Here is a 19,314-nt window from a genome sequence, read left to right on the forward strand (position 1 = left end):
TTCGTGCCAAGCCAATTCATTTTCCTCTGGTAGGCTGTACAGAGAGACTTAATCTCTGGGCTTCCCCCACTAAGCGTCAGATTTATGCTGTGCTTGTGTCTAAAGGGCCTCCAGGGATGCTGACATTTGTTGTTGGGGAGCTGAGAGTGGTGTTCCTTTCATCTCTGCTGAGGGGTGTCACCTTAAATTATGAGGGATAGCTCCAGCCTACATCTGGGTGTGGGAGGCTCTGGCAATGAAAGACGCCTGCTCTGCTTCGCTTTTGGAAGCTTTTCTGCCCTCTTCTGCTTCCCGCTACTCCAGCAGGCTCTGGGAGAAATATTCCACACTGCACATTCTCATGGAGAAGAGTGTGGGGTCTGTCAAGACTGCCCTGCAGAAAGACAGGAGGGAGGAGCCTCACTGAATGTCCCAGAGGAGCTCAGAGCATCTCCAAGAAAGTAATAGAACATCCCAGGCTGCTAGTATTTATGTACTGTAACAGGAAGTGGCTGAAGGACAGGAATGGGCCTCTCCTGTGACTCTCCCTCTTTAGCATCTGACTCACCTAGACGCTCCAGGACAACTGGAAGTCCATACTGGAGACTGTTCAGGTAGCAGCATCCCAGTTAAAAAGTATGCCTATTATCCATAGCAGAGAATTGATCAGATCCTACTTAACTGTCCACTGCTCGGTATACCAGATAAACATTCTTCTTAGCCCAGAGTCCGGGCCCAGAAGAATGGGACATGGGCACAGGAGGAAGATGTTCAAATGGAGAGGGAAGAGGTCAGGTGAGACCTAGAACAAAGATCACTAAACTGAACCACACAGACCATATTTGGCCTGCTGTCTGTTGTGGAAATGCAGGTCTACTGGACACCACTATGCCCATTCTTGTGGCCTCTTCCTGTCCTTGGTCTAAAGTGTGGTGCTAGGAGACTGGCGTGTGAACCAAGACTGAAGTATTTAGACTAAAGGCAAAGACTAAAGGATAATCTCGGAAATTTCACAGGATGTTTGGAGACTCCTGTGGAGGGAGAATGGGTCCCTGTAGACACAATGCTACACTGGTATCCTGGAGAGGACAGGGCATCTATGGACCACGAATGTTATTTTAGATTTCACATTTCCATTAGTTATATGATCCAAAGTTCCAACATCTATTTGCATTAAACTTCGTGAAGAACAATTATAAAGAGTCGGACTTCGGCAAGACAACTGCAGACACCACTGGCAGAAGGCAGGCCTCTGAAGACTTCCAATTTCATTTTAAAGCACACTCGATGCTGAGGATGCCTGGGTTCTCATTTGCAGCGCCAGTCTGCAGACTCGTTCCTAGGTGCCTGCCTACTGGAGGAGCTGCATGCTCCTTGGCCTGGGATGTCAGTCATTCCCATTTCCATTGGCGTGTCACTGAAGGTTTACTCATACCAGAAATCCCTCTTTACCCTCATCAGGGGTTGAGGGAGTCTCCGACCTGCACTAAGGCCTTGTGGCGGTGAATATATATGGACACGACGTTCTTTTTCTTCTTTTAGTCTCTTGGGGGATCATCTTATTTTACTGAGGCGTTTACTTTCAAATGTTTATTTTCTTCTTGCTATTCTGCAAACCCCAGAGGATTGCCCTGAAAACCCTGTGCACAGCTATGACTAAGATCAAGTACAACATCACTCCTGGGAGAGAACAGCTTCACAGCCGAAGGAGAGACAGGAGCATCATTCTCCTCATGAGGACTCCGGTGCTAATGCTCCTTGATCTCCCAGGGCCTTTTATTTGTACTTTTGCTGGGGAGCGAGGCATAAAGAGAATATAACCTTTCTACAGCATATGTTAAGCATTGCCTTGTGTGCTGGGGTCATGTGAGCTTCTCTGTACACAGCGTCAGTGCTTCTGGGACACCCGCAGGGTGGATGTTACTGTCATCAGCATGTAGTGGAGGAAACCAGCTGGGGGATTGGGGACATGATATGACTAGCAAAGGGCTGGGAAGGGGCGAGAGTCCCTGCCTACCTCTGCTGCCTTTTGGTTCAGGGGATTCACAACTGACTGCCCCTTCACATTCAAGTGGCGTGTTTTGACTGTCCATAGAAAGAGAAAAATATTACTCCTTCATATAAAAGAAATCTTTGGCTCCGGTAGAGTTCCAATTTAGAATTCAGCTCATATCAAACTACAAATAAACAGTATGTGTGCCATGCAACCACTGGATCTGTCTTGTGGGCTTGTTCAAAGCAGCCAGAGGGACTGCAGCAGGGCACGAGAGAGGTTTTCACTGCAAGGAGGGTGGGACCCTTCCTAAGACCCAGAGATAATAGAGGGTCTCCTTAGGAGAGCTTGAATCTTCAATTCCCAGTGGCTCCTAACGCACAAAGTGAAAAGACGTTCACCCTGGCATTTTTTAGACCCTAGAAATACCTTCTGAACCTCTGAGAAATGCCTGCATGAGAGACTTCTACTTTGAGCATTATGCGTCATTGTCAACTGTATATTCTGTGAGGGCTCAGCTCTAAACGGGACATCTTAATCAACTGCCCTCCTACTGGCCACCCATGGCCCAGGAAACATACGGAGGCAGAAAGAATGTGGGAGCCAAAGGATTTGGAAAGTTCTACGAGATGTTGTCTTCTGGACATGATGTAGTTATTGTACTCATGAATTCATAGTGCCTGTACGGGACCTATACAAGGTCAAGCCAGCCAAGAGTCTAGCATATACGGGGAGGGAACTTACAAGGCTCTACATTGATGGAATTCTTTCTTGGAGGTGTGGCCACTGGTAGGTTGCCCATGCTCAGGTAGATGACCCCACATCCTTGCACATATGGAAAACGCTAAATGAACTTAGTGAGTTAAAATATAAAAAACCATGAAGTTGGGCAGTAGGAATGTGTGAGAATATCTAGGGGCCCTTGAAGAGGAAAAATGGAGGTAGATATGATTATTTTTCCTTGTGTACATATATGGAATTCTCAAAGAATAAAAATTAAGGGAGAATACTTACCTCTTTATTTCTTACTTTCTAATTGAGTTGAAGTAATTCACATACTTTTCTTAGGGAGCTGCTTGTTTTATAGACCAGAAATTTTGATGAATTATTAGCGTTACCTGGTCATTTCCAATCATCTGTGCCTATAGATAACATTATGTTCATTTTTGATGGCCCTGTAGACAGTAATACTTTCTACCTCCTTAGTTAAAAATTAAATAGATAAATTTTTTGGCATAGTTCTAGGAAGTTTTGCCTGAGTCCTTCAGGTCTAGTTTTGAAAACTGACGTCAAGGAAATCACTGATGTGGGATTCTGCTCTGTATGCTGTGAATACCATTGGTGATTAAAGAAACTTCCCTGGCCTGTTGATATTGAAGACCTTAGGAAGGTGGGGAAAAGGAAACTGAATGCTGAGAGAGAGGAGGCAGAGTTAAGGAGAAGCCATGGAGCTGCTGCTGGAGACAGACGCTCTGAAACTTTGCTAGTAGGCCATGACCTCATGGTGATGCAAAGTTTAACGGAGACGGGTTAAACTAAGATGTAAGAGTTAGCAAATAAGAAGCTAGAGCTAATGGGCCAAGCAGTGATTTAAATAATATGGTTCTCTGTGATCATTTCGGGAGTCTGGGCAGCCAGAAAAAGGACAAGCAGCCTCTCCCACAGCAAATCACACTGGGTATTGGTTATATTCTGAACAGCATTTTGAATGCCTTACTAATACAGGCCCATTTTGTCTCTATATCAGTTCCATGGAAGCAGGCTCTCTTGTGTCATGATTCTTCCCATGAAAAATGGAGTCCGAGTTGATTAGCTTGCTTCAGGCCCCACAGCTGATAAATGCACAGCCAGCACAGCATGCTGTTCTAAGTATGATGACTGTGGACTTTCTGCTCTTGCCTCTGAGCTTTAGAAGTGTTTTCTTAGCCTCTTTCTGGAAGCTTTTAGATCAGCACCAAACACGTTCTCACACTCATACCTAAAGCCATCTTGGGACTGTGGCATCCCAGAGCTTATTACGGAGCAACACACAGCTCCATGAGGTACATCTGGGGACTGGAAATACAGTTCTCTGCTTCTTTTTAGGAAAAAGTGATGATGAAGAGAGTCTTTGCAAGTCAGCCCATGGGGCAGGGAAAGGAACGTCAGAGGACGGCAAGGACCACAAGCGACCCAAACGTCCCAGAACCATCTTGACAACCCAGCAGAGGAGAGCATTCAAGGCCTCATTTGAAGTATCCTCCAAGCCCTGCAGAAAGGTATAAGAAGGGGAGAAGAGAGCAAGGTGCCTTCATCTGTGTGCAGCTGGACTCCCCTGTGATGTTAGAAAATGGTGGGGGGCCTGAGTGGTGGGGACTGTGACTCAGTCTGCCGTGTGATCATGAACCCTGCAGGAGGCTCCAGGGATAGCTAAACTATGGCCTGGGAAGTAATGGAATTTCCCCCAACTTCCTGTCTGCGTATTAACTCCCAAGGACCCTAACTCCTCTTATTTCATGAAGAGCCACAAGGAACAATCAATAGTAATTAAATTATTATGATAATAAGTACTAGTTGTGCTATAAACAAGATGTCTTAACAAAGAATATAAAAATACAGTATCTTGCAAGATATGCTTTTTGCGGACAAGTCTTGACTTAGTCTCCTTGGGGATTCCCTGGGTAGCTGTTCATTTCTTCCAGTGATATCTTCAACTGAATGAATGTGCTCTTGCTTTTCACTCACCTACTGATGAGGACCTGGGTGGTATTTGTCTGGGGTTGTTACAAATAGGATCCCTGTAAACATTTATATAAAATTTCTCATTGACTTAATGAAATCATATTTTTATTTTATGCCATATTCAGAGGAGAGCAATCTAAGACTGGGAGGGCAGTTCTGTTGTCCATCACTTGGGTCCCAGCAGTTGCTCCAGCTGTCTGCATTTTCCCAGCCACCATGGCGGAGACAGTAGAAATAGATGGCAAGTACCTGCCATTTATAGTCCCTCTGGGACGAGCTCACTAAGGAAAATAGTGAACACGAATATTCACAAGGCACACAGAGTTACTTGGAAGCAGAAAGACAAAGCTAAAAATTTAAGTCAATGACAAGATAAGTGGACAAGAAAGAGTTATTTGTTCCTGCAAAGAGGTTTTTCACTTTAGTTCTCCTTAAGTGGTTTAAAAGATTCGAAGTCAACTCCGAAAGAGCACATGAAGCCCTAATGTGTCTTACACTCATTTGTTCAATTTCTTCCAGGTGAGAGAGACTCTGGCCGCAGAGACAGGCCTGAGCGTCCGTGTGGTTCAAGTGTGGTTCCAGAACCAGAGAGCCAAGGTAATCTGCTACCCACCTTCACCTGTCTTTGTAGCATCTCCCAGCAACAGCAGGGGGACCCTAGACTTGCTGTCAGCCTCTCTAAGCTAAATTATTGGGCAGAGTAGCTCTCTTGAGTAAAAACTCTGCCACCAACAATTACTTCAGCCACAGTGGCCGTGCAGAAGGGAAAAAGAAGCATTTATATTAGTGAAATGGCTTTTGTCATGGCAGGTGGAGTGAAAGTCTCCACTCCCATCTTGCTAACTCTGGTAACACTCAGGTCCTGGGTTAATTATTTTCTTTCTGACTCTAACAATACACATGTCCTGGCCAATCTTGGTTTTATCCTTCCTTCCTTCCTTTCTTCCTTCCTTCCTTCCTTCCTTCCTTCCTTCCTTCCTTCCTTCCTCCCCCCCCTCTTTCTTGTGTGTGCATATGCACACATGTACACACATGTGGATGTGTGCGTATGCACAGAAGCCAGAGGTTCTCAGGACAGTAGTTCACCTTGGTCTTGTTCTTTTGAATTGAGTCTCTCACTGGGACCTGGAGTTCCTCAAATAGCCTAATTCCCCCCCCCCCCAGCCAGATGCCCCGAGGCACTCTCTCTGCTCCATTCCTCAGCACTGGGGTTACACAGCGCACACCAATGCCCCCGACTTTTTGCTCGAGTTTTTGAAAACTGAGCTCAGGTCCTTGAACTGGCACAGCAGCGCTTTGCAAACTGAGCTATCTTCCCAGTCCTTAGAAGGTGAGAAATCACGCTCCTTAGTTATAATCCTGCAACAAAATTCTGCAGCAAAGGGCTGCTGATGTGTTGTGATTCCAGCGACAGAAGACATTATTGGGCAGTGAGTGTGTGAGTGCTGATGGGCCATGGATTCATGAAGCGGGAGCTCACTGAAGTGTGAATTCTCACACTCTGGAGAATTTTATGACTAAACAGTTTATTTTATAACCTATTATTGTAGTAATAAGAGCAGCCGGCTGCTTCCCACCACCCCGCTAGCTTTACCCGAAATAATTTCACGGAAACTGTATTCTTTTAAACACTGTCTGGCCCATTAGTTTCAGTCTCTTATTGGCTAGCTCTTACATATTGATCAAACCCATTTTTAATAATCTGTGTAGCCCACAAGCTGGCTTACCAGGCAAGATCTTAACCTGCGGCTGTGTTGGGTGGGAGAATCATGCAGACTCACTGATTCAGCTTCTTTCTCCCAGCATTCTGTTCTGTTTTCTCCGCCTACCTAAGGGTTGGCCTATCAAATGGGCCTAGGCAGTTTCTTTATTAATAAGAAATCACTCCCACATCATATTAGCACACACACACACACACACACACACACACAAACACACACACACTTACCTATGGCAGTGTTTCCCAGAGCCCAAGTTGAGAAACACTGGGTGAAAACAACTGGGTGAAACTGTTGCTTTGGTGGACAAGCTTCTGTCGTAGAGTACAGATCTCCTATGGAGCCTCAAACACAGAGACCGCAGATGGGAAAAAGGCAAAAGAGTATCTGAGCTCATCCCATGTCCCACCCATTGGGCAGGCCATGCTCTACGCCTATCTGAGACTGTGAAACACACATCCACATATTGACTGCCTCACATGAAGCAGTTCCAGAGCAAGCAGCATGTGGTCCTTCCTGGGAAGGAGGCCCTGTTTCCGGGAAGCCGGGTTGTGCCACACTTCTCTGCCAGCTGCATTCCTGCTGCTGAGAAGTAGGAGAGCCCTGGCCCCTATGCGTCTGAGTCACGGTGCCACGCCTGATGTGTGGACGGAGTAAAAGCTGGGGGTTGCCCCTTCTCCTTTAGGAACAGTCCTTTCACCAAAGGGGAAAGGTCACACCCTTCCTGTTCTCCCTTCCCATGTGGACCCACCCCGGGCCTCTGACCTCTATTCCTGTGGTCCTCTCCTCATCAGATGAAGAAGCTGGCCCGGCGGCAGCAGCAACAGCAGCAGGATCAGCAGAACACTCAGAGGCTGAGTTCTGGTAAGCTCTTCCCAGCCAGTCCTCGCTGCAGTTCAGGTCTCTGCTACCTGAGGCCTTCAACCGAAGTGCTCTGAGCAACTTATCCCTAATCAGTGACGTGCCCCTTTGCACCTGTTTGAGAGACGGTGATTTAGGTGAAGACTAGGTTGAAGGTAACTTGTAAGAATGTTGAGGGCACCTGAACTCAGATCCAGAGCAGTTGATTGACAGTGGCAAAGCCCCTTGTCTGGACCCTGCAAGTGTCAGGAGCATGTGCAAAGTCAAAGGCATTATCCAGTTTCTCTTCTCACCCAGACCTCTTCATTCAAAGTGAATCCATTACTAAAAGATACTGCTGACTTGGCCCTTCTGGTAGCTTTCCATCACTGTGATAAAGTTCTTGAGACAGCCAACTTAAAAGGAATAAATGTTTATTTGGGCTCATGATTCCCAGGATCTCAGTGGTAGTATAATATTCTCTTTAGAGTCCAGCACTAAAACAGTCGCTTATTCTCAACATCTCGAGCAGCCATGGGTCTCTTTCATTCACTGCCATTCACTCCAGAGAATGGCTTCTGATTATTGTTGAGATATCATTTGCCTGTGAGGACAAGCAAATACTTGGCCTGCAGTTTGAAGCCATATCAGTTTCGCTAAAGAACAGTAGTAAGTTTCCCAGTAGGGCCTATGACCGCCTCAGCTTGTTTGGTTTTCAGTAGGCTCATAGTATCAGGTATGCATTTTCTCCAGGGCCGTGAGCCTCAACTCCAATCTGAGAGCAGCTGGTTACTCCCTAATAGCCATGCCATTGTTGCACCAGTGGGTACATCTTGCTTGGCAGGTTGGCATCATGGTGTGTAGGATTTACAGCTGGGTGAGACCAGTGATGAGTTCTCCCCCACCCCCAGCAGACTACACAGCACCTCCCAGCATGGTGAGAACTGTACAGCAGGGAAGAAGCTTCCAGATCATTTCCAGCTTGATTTCTTTATATCTTGGGTATATGGTGCCTTCTGCAATAGGGTCTTATCATCTACATCTGAGGACTACCAAGAGGAATAGCAAGAACTTCTACTCCCTGGGGAGTCTCTGGGGCCTCCCTGACCCAGAGAATGTGCCCCATACCTGGCAGTGGAATTCTTGTTTGTTAAACAATGGCTTTTAGGAGCAGCAAATTCTAGCCGTGTGGGGTATCTCAGTAGGTTTCCATGTGATTTTCTCACAAATATTTCATTTTGATTAATTGTTTGTGGCCTCCTATCTTCCCTATCCCTGACCCCCATCCCTGCTTAAGCCTTTATATCTCAGTGTATCTCTTTCCTATGCCCATGTCTTCTAATTTTGCCCACTTCCCTTAAGGAAGCTTTCCTCCCCTGCTGGTGCCATTCTCGTTTCTTAATTTCTACCCACGTTCTGAGTGAAACACACAGATATAAATATTCAGAGTTTCGGTCACCTATGAGAGAGAACATGTGATATTTGTCTTTCTGGACCTGGGTTACCTCAGTCTATATACTCTTTTCTGTTTCCATCCATCTACCTGTACATTTCATCATTCCATTTACCAGTATTTATACACAGAAAAGCTGCTTCAGCAGTTGCTGGGGATGGGTGGGCAACACATTGAGCAGGAGTCTTGAATTCTGTTCTCAGCTCTACCCCACTACAAATTTATTCGATCTGGAAGCAATCCATCTTCCGTGGGATTGTGCCTTAGGATGCATGCATCCCCAGAGAAGAGTAGTCATGCCTGCTCTCTTTGTCACGTAGGGTCTCTGAAGCCTTCACAGGCATGAAGGTGACTTGGCAAGAGACATGCCAATTGATTCCATGTAGACCAACAAAGTTGGGAGAACACTGCATCAGGTCATCATGAAAACGCAGTGCTTAGGACTCTGCTGAGGGACTTCCCAGGGCAGCTGCTAGGGTGGCCTTCAGGAAAGCCGAAACCAGTGGGAAATATCGCTGGGAGTTCATAGAGCCGTGCTTATACTGAGGACGAGGAGGCAGGAAGATTTGCTCTTCTCATTAACATCTGCACACAAGCAAAGTGGGCTGCAATTACAGAGCATGCCGACTTCCACGGGATTTTTATTTCTACCCTGTAAGGTCATATAAGTCTCTCTTGACTGATGAACTTGTAACAGGTTATTTCAAGAAAGATGCTTAGATCCATCCCCTCAAGTGGCTGCCAAACCTATATAGTATTCTAAAGTTTGGCTTCCCAGTCCCCATCTCTGTCCTCCACTGTCTTGGCCTCTGCTGGGCACAGGATGAGAAACACAGATGTCACCCTGTCCCTTTCTAGTTGGTAAGTAAGGAAAGCAGGACCCAGGAAAGTAAAATTATATAGCCACAATCACCCAGTTTGCTGTCACAAGCCTCTAAGCTGGTCTTCCATGATTCTTACAAACTACTGTTTCTGCCCTTCGGTAATCACCTCCAGCATGGCATATGGGGAGTAAGAGTGTGACCTCCAAAGCCAGGTCATAAGGGACACAGTGGGTCCTCTCAGCCCCACCCTCTCAGAATAGATTATATACATGAATGAAATTGTCGAAGAAAGTAAATAAATAAAAAGACAGGTTCTTCTCAGCCTCCACCTTCTCAGAAGACATTGTATACATAAATGAGATTGTCAAACAACAGATTAAATAAATACTAAATAAATAAGTAAATGTAATAGCTTGTTATTTTCTAACTTGGGTTCTCTTGAGTCACGGCTCTGGGAACAGCAGGCTGCCATGGTGTGAGAACCATGAACACTGGACACCTGGTAATGAAATCTTTTGTGGGTTCCTGGGATGCCAGTTGAAAATGATCAGTCTTGGGACTGGAAAGATGGCTCAGAGGTTAAGAGCACTGGTTGCTCTTCCAGAGGTCCTGAGTTCAATTCCCAGCAACCACATGGCGGCTGGTAACCATCTTCTGGCCTGCAGGCATACATGCAGACAGAACACTGTATACACAATAAATAAATATTTTTAAAAAAAAAGAAAAAAGAAAATGATCTGTTTTCTTTTTGGTCCCGCAGCCCAGACAAACGGCAGTGGGAGTGCGGGAATGGAAGGGATCATGAACCCCTACACAGCCATGCCTACCCCACAGCAGCTGCTGGCCATTGAGCAGAGTGTCTACAACGCTGACCCATTCCGACAGGGTCTCACTCCACCCCAGATGCCTGGAGATCATATGCACCCCTATGGTAAGAGAGACTCAGTATCTATGGGTTCCCTCTCAATTTGCTTGTGTGGGCTTCTCATTTTCCTTAAATATATCCACACTGTTCCCAGATACTTGCTGAATCACCAAATAAGAATAAGTGATATTTCTGGTAACATCTGATGGGTACAAAAGATTCCCCTGCACACTCTTTGGTGAGCCTTTCATGTATCAGCATTTCTGAGGTCCTTTGTTGAGCTTTTTCTTGTCTACTTTGCCTTGTAAAGCAGTGTTCACGGGATATGGCCTGGGGACTCTAGTGGGATGGAGTAAATGAGTGGAGGGCTCTAAGACGTTGCATTTTTACATTAAGAAGGGCAGTGGTCAGGCTGGAGAGATGATTCAGTGGTCAAGAGCACCGACTGTTCTTCCGAAGGACCTCGGTTCAGTTCCCAGTACCCACGTGGCTGCTCACAACTGTCTGTAACTCCAGTTCCAGTGGACATACATGCAGGCAAAATCCCAATGTACATAAAAAGTAATTTTTAAAAAGAAAGGCAGTGGTATATACAATATGTAACTTAGCATGTGGTGCAATGTGCCATAAGTTCCCCTGATGAATAGACAATAAAGTTTGGCTCAGCAATTCTGTAAAACTCCATATCAGAGACATAAGGTGCACACCCTTTGCCAACTTCTTTTCTTAAATATTTTTGTTGCTATGGTCAGGAGTGTGACTCCATGAATGCAATTCTTTCTGCACATACATGAGGACATGAGCTCAGACCCCCAGTATCCATTTTAAAATCAGACATGGCTACACATATTCATAGTCCCCAGTGCTTGAGGGGCAGAGGCAGGTAGATACCTGGAGCTTGCTGTCCAGGCTGTCTCACCAAATTTGTGACCTTCAAAAATGAAATAGAAAGCTACAGAGAAAGCTGTATGGCATGGCCTTTACATGCACACGCTCACACATGTGTGTCGAGCACACATTAACATATACAAGCACATACATCACATACATACACAAGCAACAGAAATGTCTTGTTAAAATCCCCTTTACTTTCCTATGTCACAGATTAAGCAAATACTTACGGAGGTGTGGCCTTTGGAGACCCTTAGTGACCAATCTCAGTAATATTCTAGTCTGTATGTGTGTCCCCCCAGTGACGTCCATCTTTTTTCCTCTGTAAAAACATATGCTGCGGCTGGGCGGTGGTGGCGCACGCCTGTAATCCCAGCACTCGGGAGGCAGAGGCAGGCGGATCTCTGTGAGTTCGAGGCCAGCCTGGTCTACAAAGGGAGTTCCAGGACAGGCTCCAAAACTACAGAGAAACCCTGTCTCGAAAAAACAAAACAAAACAAAACAAAAACATATGCTGCATTTGAGCCATTCCCACTCTATCACACAGGGGAGCAAGGCAGATGAGGCTTTGTTTGCTTGCTCATTTTGCAAGTCCTTCCTTATGCCTTATAACTTTTAGCAGAATGAACAATTAAAACTCAGTGGTAAGCTTTAGGTGCTTGTTTTTGCCTCTCCCATTGACTTGAGGTGTAGGTACACCCTTCCAGGCCTCCCAGTTGCCGATTTCAGATTGCGGTGTTACCTCAGCTGTGACAAGAGTGACATTCTGGTCCCTCTCCCCAGGGTACAAATCAGTTGAGACCAGGAGCCTAATCTTCCTTTGCTGTGAGCACAAACCTGGAGAGACGGGGTGGGGTGGGGGGACTTGGTACCTTCCTGCTGCCTGAAAGGACCAACGTTATCACAAGATCAGAATGTCACTTGAAGAATCCATATATGCTTCTTACCATCTGTCCTTGAAGAGCCCTTTGTGAGGTTGAGGACCTGCAGGATCCTTGTCTGTGTCCCGCCAGCCTTTGGTGATGAGTCATGCGTACCCCACATTTACTATATGGACACCCTCACCGTGCATAGCTTAACTTATGTGACTTTATACTTACCTAACTTTGGACATGAGCTCTCTATAAGACTCCAGACCCTAGCATTATGATGCTAATACTTCTTGTATATAGCAGTTCCCATTCCATACCTCAACACTTAGGTTCTCATCCCCAGGATGTGTTCAGGCAACACGTGTTGAGTTCAGCTGAATTTCCTAACACTTCCAGACCCTCATGCCCATGTTTCATCTTCATTTCAGGTGCTGAACCTCTTTTCCATGACCTGGATAGTGATGACACCTCCCTCAGTAACCTGGGTGACTGCTTCCTAGCCACAACAGAAGCAGGGCCCCTGCAGTCCAGAGTGGGAAACCCCATTGACCATCTGTACTCCATGCAGAATTCCTATTTCACCTCTTGAGTCTTCTAGAATTTTGTGGCTGGGCTCCCATATGGAACAACCATACTGTGTGAGGGGTTGCTGACTTTAGGCTGGGGAGGCCAGAGAAGAGGTGGGCTGGGGAGGGAGGCTTTGTTGGGGATGCTGTTGTGTAATGACATGGTTGTAGCTCAGCATTTCCAAAGACTGGATACGTTATGGATCGCATAGTTTAATGTTTCTAATAAGAATCTTAGTGTTAGATATGAAGATGTGTTTATCATTAAGGACAGGGACTTTTAATATAGATATTCTCAAGCAAGCTAGATACCTAGGGACTCCTAACAGCTTCCCACCGTTGTGGAGAAGTACTTGTCAAGAGGTGCCGTATGTCTCTTCATTTACACACCAATAGACAGACAGATAGGTGTGTGTGTGTATGTGTGTGTGAGAGAGTGTGTAACCGTTCATACTTTATCATCAGAGTTTATCCCTAATTATAACAGACACCAACTGTACAGCAAAAGTAACTTTATTTTCAGTGTGAACTGTATTTAAGGAAATGCTTGATGCACTTAAGTTATAAAATGAGATAATTTACTTTTATAAACTTTATCTTTAGTTTGGAGAGACTGACTCATCGGCAGGGCAGAGAGGGCTGCTCCACCCAAGTCCTGTAGCTTTGAGTACTCGAGTGTTCGTTCTGGTCTCAGAGTATCACTGAGGTCTAGAAAACAACTCCATATGGCTGGCCGCATCCTGGAGTGGACTCTGGCTCACACTGGCATTGAGTCCCTCAGCCTGGGTGGAACAGAGCAAGCCCTGACCACGATTTTAGGCTTGTTGGTATGTGGTGGTTGGGCAGCATCGGCAAGGTTCTTTCTACCCCCAGACTCAGCCTCAGTGAGTGTGGATGAAGTTGATAGCCACACCTACCTCCCTCTCTACGAGTGTGGATGAGGTTGATGCCACACCTACCTCCCTGGGGACACTGAGGCTCCATCCAGGACATGATCAGGGCTTAGACTTCAATCTGATATGACTTAAAATATAGCCAGATCATGTACCTGATGACAGAGGACACCTGGGACCACAGAATAGAAAGTTCCTACACCCCAAGTCCTACCCCTCAGTGTAGCGCACATGGCAGAGGCACAGCTCCAAAGGGTGGAGAGAAAAACTCCCTCTGAGAAGGTGGAAGAGGCATGGTGGATGGAATTCTAAAGCAAGTGTTGACTGGCACACCTGCTTTTTGTTTGTTTGTTTTTACCTTTTTAAAGGTCATTTAAAAATGACTGTCTGCACCCAGAAAGCCTGAATTACTTGCGATCTCTGTTTGTCCCTTTCTTGAAGGCTCATAGTCTAGAAAGTCATGGAGCTCATAGAAGCAGAGAGGACCAGGCAGGTACCCAGGGCTCTTCCCTTCAACTCACTGTGATGACCTTGAGCACAAGAAAACCCAGCAAGCCATTGACACAGGGACAGTTCCATACCCTGAAATTCAATTATGGTGCTAGGATGGGGTCTTCTGTGTTAGGATCCTCCTGGGAAAACAGAGTGAGTCACGGGCAAGACAGAAGGACTCCACTGAGAGGGGTTGTGGACAGGCATGGCCCCATGCCTGGGGACATCATCAGAGCCTTGAACACACCCACGTATCCATGTTACTCTCTGCAAGACCAGAGGAAGCATGTCCCTTAGTGGTAGAGTCTGTGTTGTGTGATTTTTTTTTGTGCTCTTCTTTCTAATTTATGCAAACCATCAGGAACCCCGAACCAGTCTGTTGAGTGAGGTGAGGCAGGTGCAGGTGGCACCCACCGAAGGTGTCTGTGTTGCTGATTGGTTTGAGAATGTAGCAGATATTATGTGACTGAAAACAAACAGAGATCCTTAATTCTACTCTTTAATGACATACCGAGATGAAATTAAAAACCTCTTACAAATGACCTGTGGTTTATTCTGGGGAGAAGGGTGGGTATGGAACTGGGGAAACATGGGAGTTTCTTTGGCAAAGCTATGGGGGACATGCTGTGGTGAAACTGTGAATAAACAAGAACAGTGGCTGCAGTCAAACCCAGGTGGAAGGGTTCTGCAGCCCCTTGCTGAGATGGACAAGGTCCTTACGTTTTACCCCACCCCCGAAGGAGGTTCTAGAAACATTCCACCATCACTCTACAGCTCCCTTGTGATAGAGACTGCAACATGCACTATGTGATATTAGCTTGGGATTAGCATGAAGGCATGCTGAAGAAACAAGAATTCTTGTGCAGGGCTGGAGATAAATGCCTACCACAATGTGAGAGCAGAGAAGCGGCCAGTAGTGTGGTTCCCCGATCGAGTCTCCTAGAATTCTCAGCAATTTTGCATTTAAATTTTCACTGACATGGACGAGAGTTTGGGTTAAAAGATCCCTCTCTCTAGCGCACTGAGAAGGCTTTGCTCGTGGCTTCCAGGCTTTTCCTGGGAACCGGCTATCTCCGACTTTTGTGCTTCTCTTCTTCCAACTCTGAGCGTGTTCAGATCTAAATTCCCCTTGAACAAGGTACTTCACCCTGCAGACCCAATAGAGTGACAGAGATGGTACTTGTCACTATCCTCAGAGAGAAGAGGGCACTGACTGGCATATAAAGCGCTTTCCCTGACAATGGAAACATGGTAAGGAGTGGCTTGATTGGTCTCAGGACTTGATCAATGTTGAGTGGCTTATGGAAATCTCAGGCCATGTGTGAAGAAAATGGAGAAGACACTGACTCACCTGAACTGAAGAGGATCTTCTTTGCTTCTCTCCAGATAATTCTTTGCTAAATCTCAATGCAGTTATCACTCAATTCAAGGCAGGCATGCTCATGTTGTGTGGAAGGCATGAAGAAAAATTCTAATGTTGAAAGCATGTTAACAACCACTCCCCCCCCCCACGAAAAATACATAGAAGGAGTTATCAGTGCTTTGGAGATTTCTCTTGCCATCTCCAGGGACATACATGGGGATGGGGTTAGAGTGGAGAACCAACAGCCAGATCAGGAGAAATGAGTTGTCTTAATTCCGATCAAAATGGGAAGGAAGTGGAATTAGCCTGTCAGTTTCAAACTCAAAGACAAAGTCCAACTGAAATTGCATAAAATCTCTCTCTCTCTCCCTCTCTCTCTCTCTCTCTCTCTCTCTCTCTCTCTCTCTCTCTCTCTCTCTCTCTCTCTCAGAGAGATAAGATAAAAACTTAATACGGTTTACCTTCAATAAAACAGTTCTACAAAGAGTCACAATTGAATCAAAACCAAATGGACACATTGTGTCCCTGATTCTTGCTTCCAATAGTACAACCTTAGTCCAGTGACAGGAAGGGGAGAATCATCTTTCGGGGTTTCAAGATAAGGCCTTGGGGTTTTTATGCTTGAAAACATAGTCTTTCTGAACAAATAGAGAAATTTATGTTGCCTGGGAAACACCCTGCACTTGACTCCAAAATGAACTCTCAACCTTCTTCTCCTTGTCAATAAAAGTGACCGTTGACACTGGTCTGTCTGTGAAAAACAAAAGCAACAAATACATGTGAGGTCTGTGGACTCTGCCATGCTGCTCTCCAGCATTTAGTCTTACAGGGCACACGTGAGTCAGTCACTGGGGAAGCTTCCTGGCTGGATGAGCAGTTTGTTGCTCCTTTGCTTTGTGAAAGGTTTTGCTTTCTACTCCTCAGTTCTTACGAGGGAGTGGCTGTCCCAGAGAAGGACAGATATATTCGGTCAGGGTGAAAATGACCTCTATCCCCTGCCAGCAGCTGCAGTCTCTAAAGACACTGCCTGATGACCTCCCCACATCCCTCCAGAGCAGGATCCAGGAGGATGGTGGGTGACACAGCCCTTGTGGGTGATGCATCAGCTAGTCCCTAGGTGCCACCCAAGTGCTTAGGAAGAGAAGAGTGCCTCGTGCCCCTCATTTATGGTGGGGAGGGCCTAGCTAGATAATTGTCCAGATTGCCACTTTATCTAAACCCTTTCACACCCTTTCCTAACACATTAATTTATTCATCTCTTTCATTCAACGAAGAAGTGTTTGGAAGGACGGGGAATGTGCTGTGTTCTGGGATGGGTTAAAAACAAACAAACAAGCAAAACAAAAAAAGAAAGCAGAAAGAGGCAAAGTCCCTGACTGATTAGACATGGCAACTTAGGCAGGAAATAGCGGGTGCAAAGTCTAATCAATTGACCTTGGACAGTATAAAGAGAGCAAAAAGATTTGCCGCCTTCACAGTAAATTGCTTGGGGTAGAAAGAATCCTAGGGATTCTCTGGTCAGGTCCAAATAGCTTGTCTTATATGCAATATGTCCTTGGAGTCAAAGAAAAGGGGCCACTGTCAATCAACACATGTTTATTAAGTCTGGACATGGACATTTGCTGCCCTGTGCAGCCCACTTCTGATAACATCACTCTGATATCCTTTGGGGAATTGACCTTCCTTAGTTTGTTAGTCTTGGAGGATTGCAAGTCAAGGTGACCTGGTGGGCAGTCATCGAGGGACGGGTGTCACATGACCAGTGCTCAGTCTGCCACCCTCTTCAAATCTCTGTGGAGCAGCACTAAGTTGGGCACCCAATGGAAGTTGGTTTCTTCCTGGAGATGCCCATATCGGGATGGTCAGATAATCCCTGCAACCCAGACACCCAAAACTGCCCTGACTCCGCCTGCTTCTAAGACTTCCAACAGACACAGATCGAGAGAGATCTACTTGCTCTTGCCATAGACCTTTGCTTGCTTAGAGTAACTCAAGTGGTTCATTTATTTTGCAGTGATCAGTCGGTATACTGACAGAGGCAGAAATGGCTCCAGCCCTTTCCCCTCTTGGGTCATCAAGCTAGAAAAGCCAAGGAGCAGGAGCACAAGCTTTGAATTGGGACATCCTGTAGCAGCAATTCTGCTCCTTAACCACACTACCCCCCACCCCGACCCTCTCTGCTTCCTTACCCACACAGGACCCTAAAGATGATTCCTGCCATATTGGTCTAAGAAACAGAAGTACAAAATAGATGCTTTCTGGAATGTGGTAGCGATGATCATAGTTCTCCGGGCAAAAACAGTGCCTAGTATAGGGCAATGGGAGTGAGGAGAAATGAGTTCTGCGTTCAGGAGTCATCTGGTGGTTAACAATAACCGGGGCAAGAGACAGGAGAGGGTTAAAGGCGTTTAAAATGGGAAACACAGTGGGACCTTAGGAACCAATAAACACCGCTTGGCATTTCCTATTCTTTTCTTGCCTTGGAAAATCACTTTTGGTAAGTACAGGCACACGCATGGGAGTGGGGTGTTTGTACCAGGCATGTGGGGTGTCAGGCTTGTGCTGCCATTGGACCGTAGCTGCTGCTGATTTCTGCTCTGGAAATTAGATGGGCTCCGAGAAGAGGGCTTTGTGGGGAGAACAGAAATTCAGAAGGGTGAGGAGGGGAGAGAGAAGGGGTGGATTGGCACTGACCTTCCTGTAAGTATGGAAACATTCCATCAACAACCTCCTTTTGTCCTCAACGCTTGCCAGATGGCCAGCCTGAGATTTGCTGGCAACTGCTTCCAGGTGGGGTGTTCCATGTGATCTTATCAGAAGAGGGGAAGGCTGACTCAGAGTGACCTTATTTCAATACCATGCTTTGCAAAGACAGAACTGTGTGGCTTGTGGTCTGTGGAGAGGCAGGGTATGGCAGAGAAACGACTTGAACCAGGCCCCGTGCTAACTATATAGTTAGATAGTAAACTATTAGGTTATGATCTAGATATTTGTTGTCCAGGAAGAAAAAGATGGCACCCCCCCCCCACTCCCAACAGTGGGACCAGGGCTTATCCTGGGTGCCTGAACTGGCTTTTTGGAGCCCATTCCCTATGGTGGGATACCTTGCCCAACCTTCATATAGTGAGGAGGGGCTTGGTCTCACCTCAACTTGTTGATTCCTAAAGGGAGGCCTTACCCACTCTAAGAATGAGGATGAGGGGGGGTAGAATGGGGAGAGGTGGAGGGGTGGGAGAAGTGGAGGAGGGGCAAATGGGGCTAATATGTAAAATGAAAAAAAATTAATAAAAAAGATTGCATCCCCAGTGTCATCATTTTCCAGTAATCATGTCTTTAAAGGGTTGAATGTAATTGTTATAATTTTAGTACTATATTTTACTAAACCCTATGTGTCCTAACGTTACTTCTCAACATTTCATTAGCCACATGTAGGCAGAAGCTAGCAAAATGGACAGCACATTTAGGAAGTCTGGACCGAAACATTTTCTTTCAATTATCCCAATAGTAGAAAGAAAGCTCTTTGGCTTTAGTTTGAAATGCGTGAGCAGGATGCTCAAATGTGGCTCAGATACTCCAACACTTACGTGCCTGTGCTGACTAACCCAGCTGGAAATGGATTTTCTGACCTTTCCTTGCATCTTGTCTCTCTGTTCTCTCTCTCTCTCCTCCAAGGCCTGCCCTCAAGGAAATGCTGAAGCAATGAGACAAGGGCAACTTGGCCAAATGGCTGCATCCTTCTCCAAGATGAATACAAATAGTGATTGAATCTGGGTCTATCTGACTGTCAGTCCTTGTTAAATATTTCCTCTATTTTACTACCTAGGGTGGCTTTCCATAGCTTTAT

The 19,314-nt window shown here is 46.0% G+C and overlaps 1 protein-coding gene across 2 annotated transcripts in view; it reads left to right on the forward strand.

Annotated features, from left to right (window-relative positions):
* Lmx1a (LIM homeobox transcription factor 1 alpha) overlaps nucleotides 1-14,648 on the forward strand; it is a 143,390-nt gene extending 128,742 nt beyond the window's left edge. The window contains exons 4-9 of one of the 2 annotated variants that reach the window (XR_012911999.1): nucleotides 4,058-4,230; nucleotides 5,213-5,290; nucleotides 7,206-7,275; nucleotides 10,289-10,459; nucleotides 12,585-13,621; nucleotides 13,665-14,645. Coding sequence is in view for 1 of the 2 variants with exons in the window: in XM_075987478.1 (XP_075843593.1) it covers nucleotides 4,058-4,230; nucleotides 5,213-5,290; nucleotides 7,206-7,275; nucleotides 10,289-10,459; nucleotides 12,585-12,745 (653 nt within the window). In the remaining variant the exon portion in view is untranslated. Of the gene's footprint in view, nucleotides 1-4,057; nucleotides 4,231-5,212; nucleotides 5,291-7,205; nucleotides 7,276-10,288; nucleotides 10,460-12,584 lie in introns of both variants that reach the window. The other variant, XM_075987478.1, reaches the window with a different exon arrangement.
* The last annotated feature ends 4,666 nt before the right edge of the window (nucleotides 14,649-19,314 follow it).

This window comes from Microtus pennsylvanicus, chromosome 10 (assembly GCF_037038515.1).
Source record: "Microtus pennsylvanicus isolate mMicPen1 chromosome 10, mMicPen1.hap1, whole genome shotgun sequence".
NCBI lineage: Eukaryota > Metazoa > Chordata > Mammalia > Rodentia > Cricetidae > Microtus > Microtus pennsylvanicus.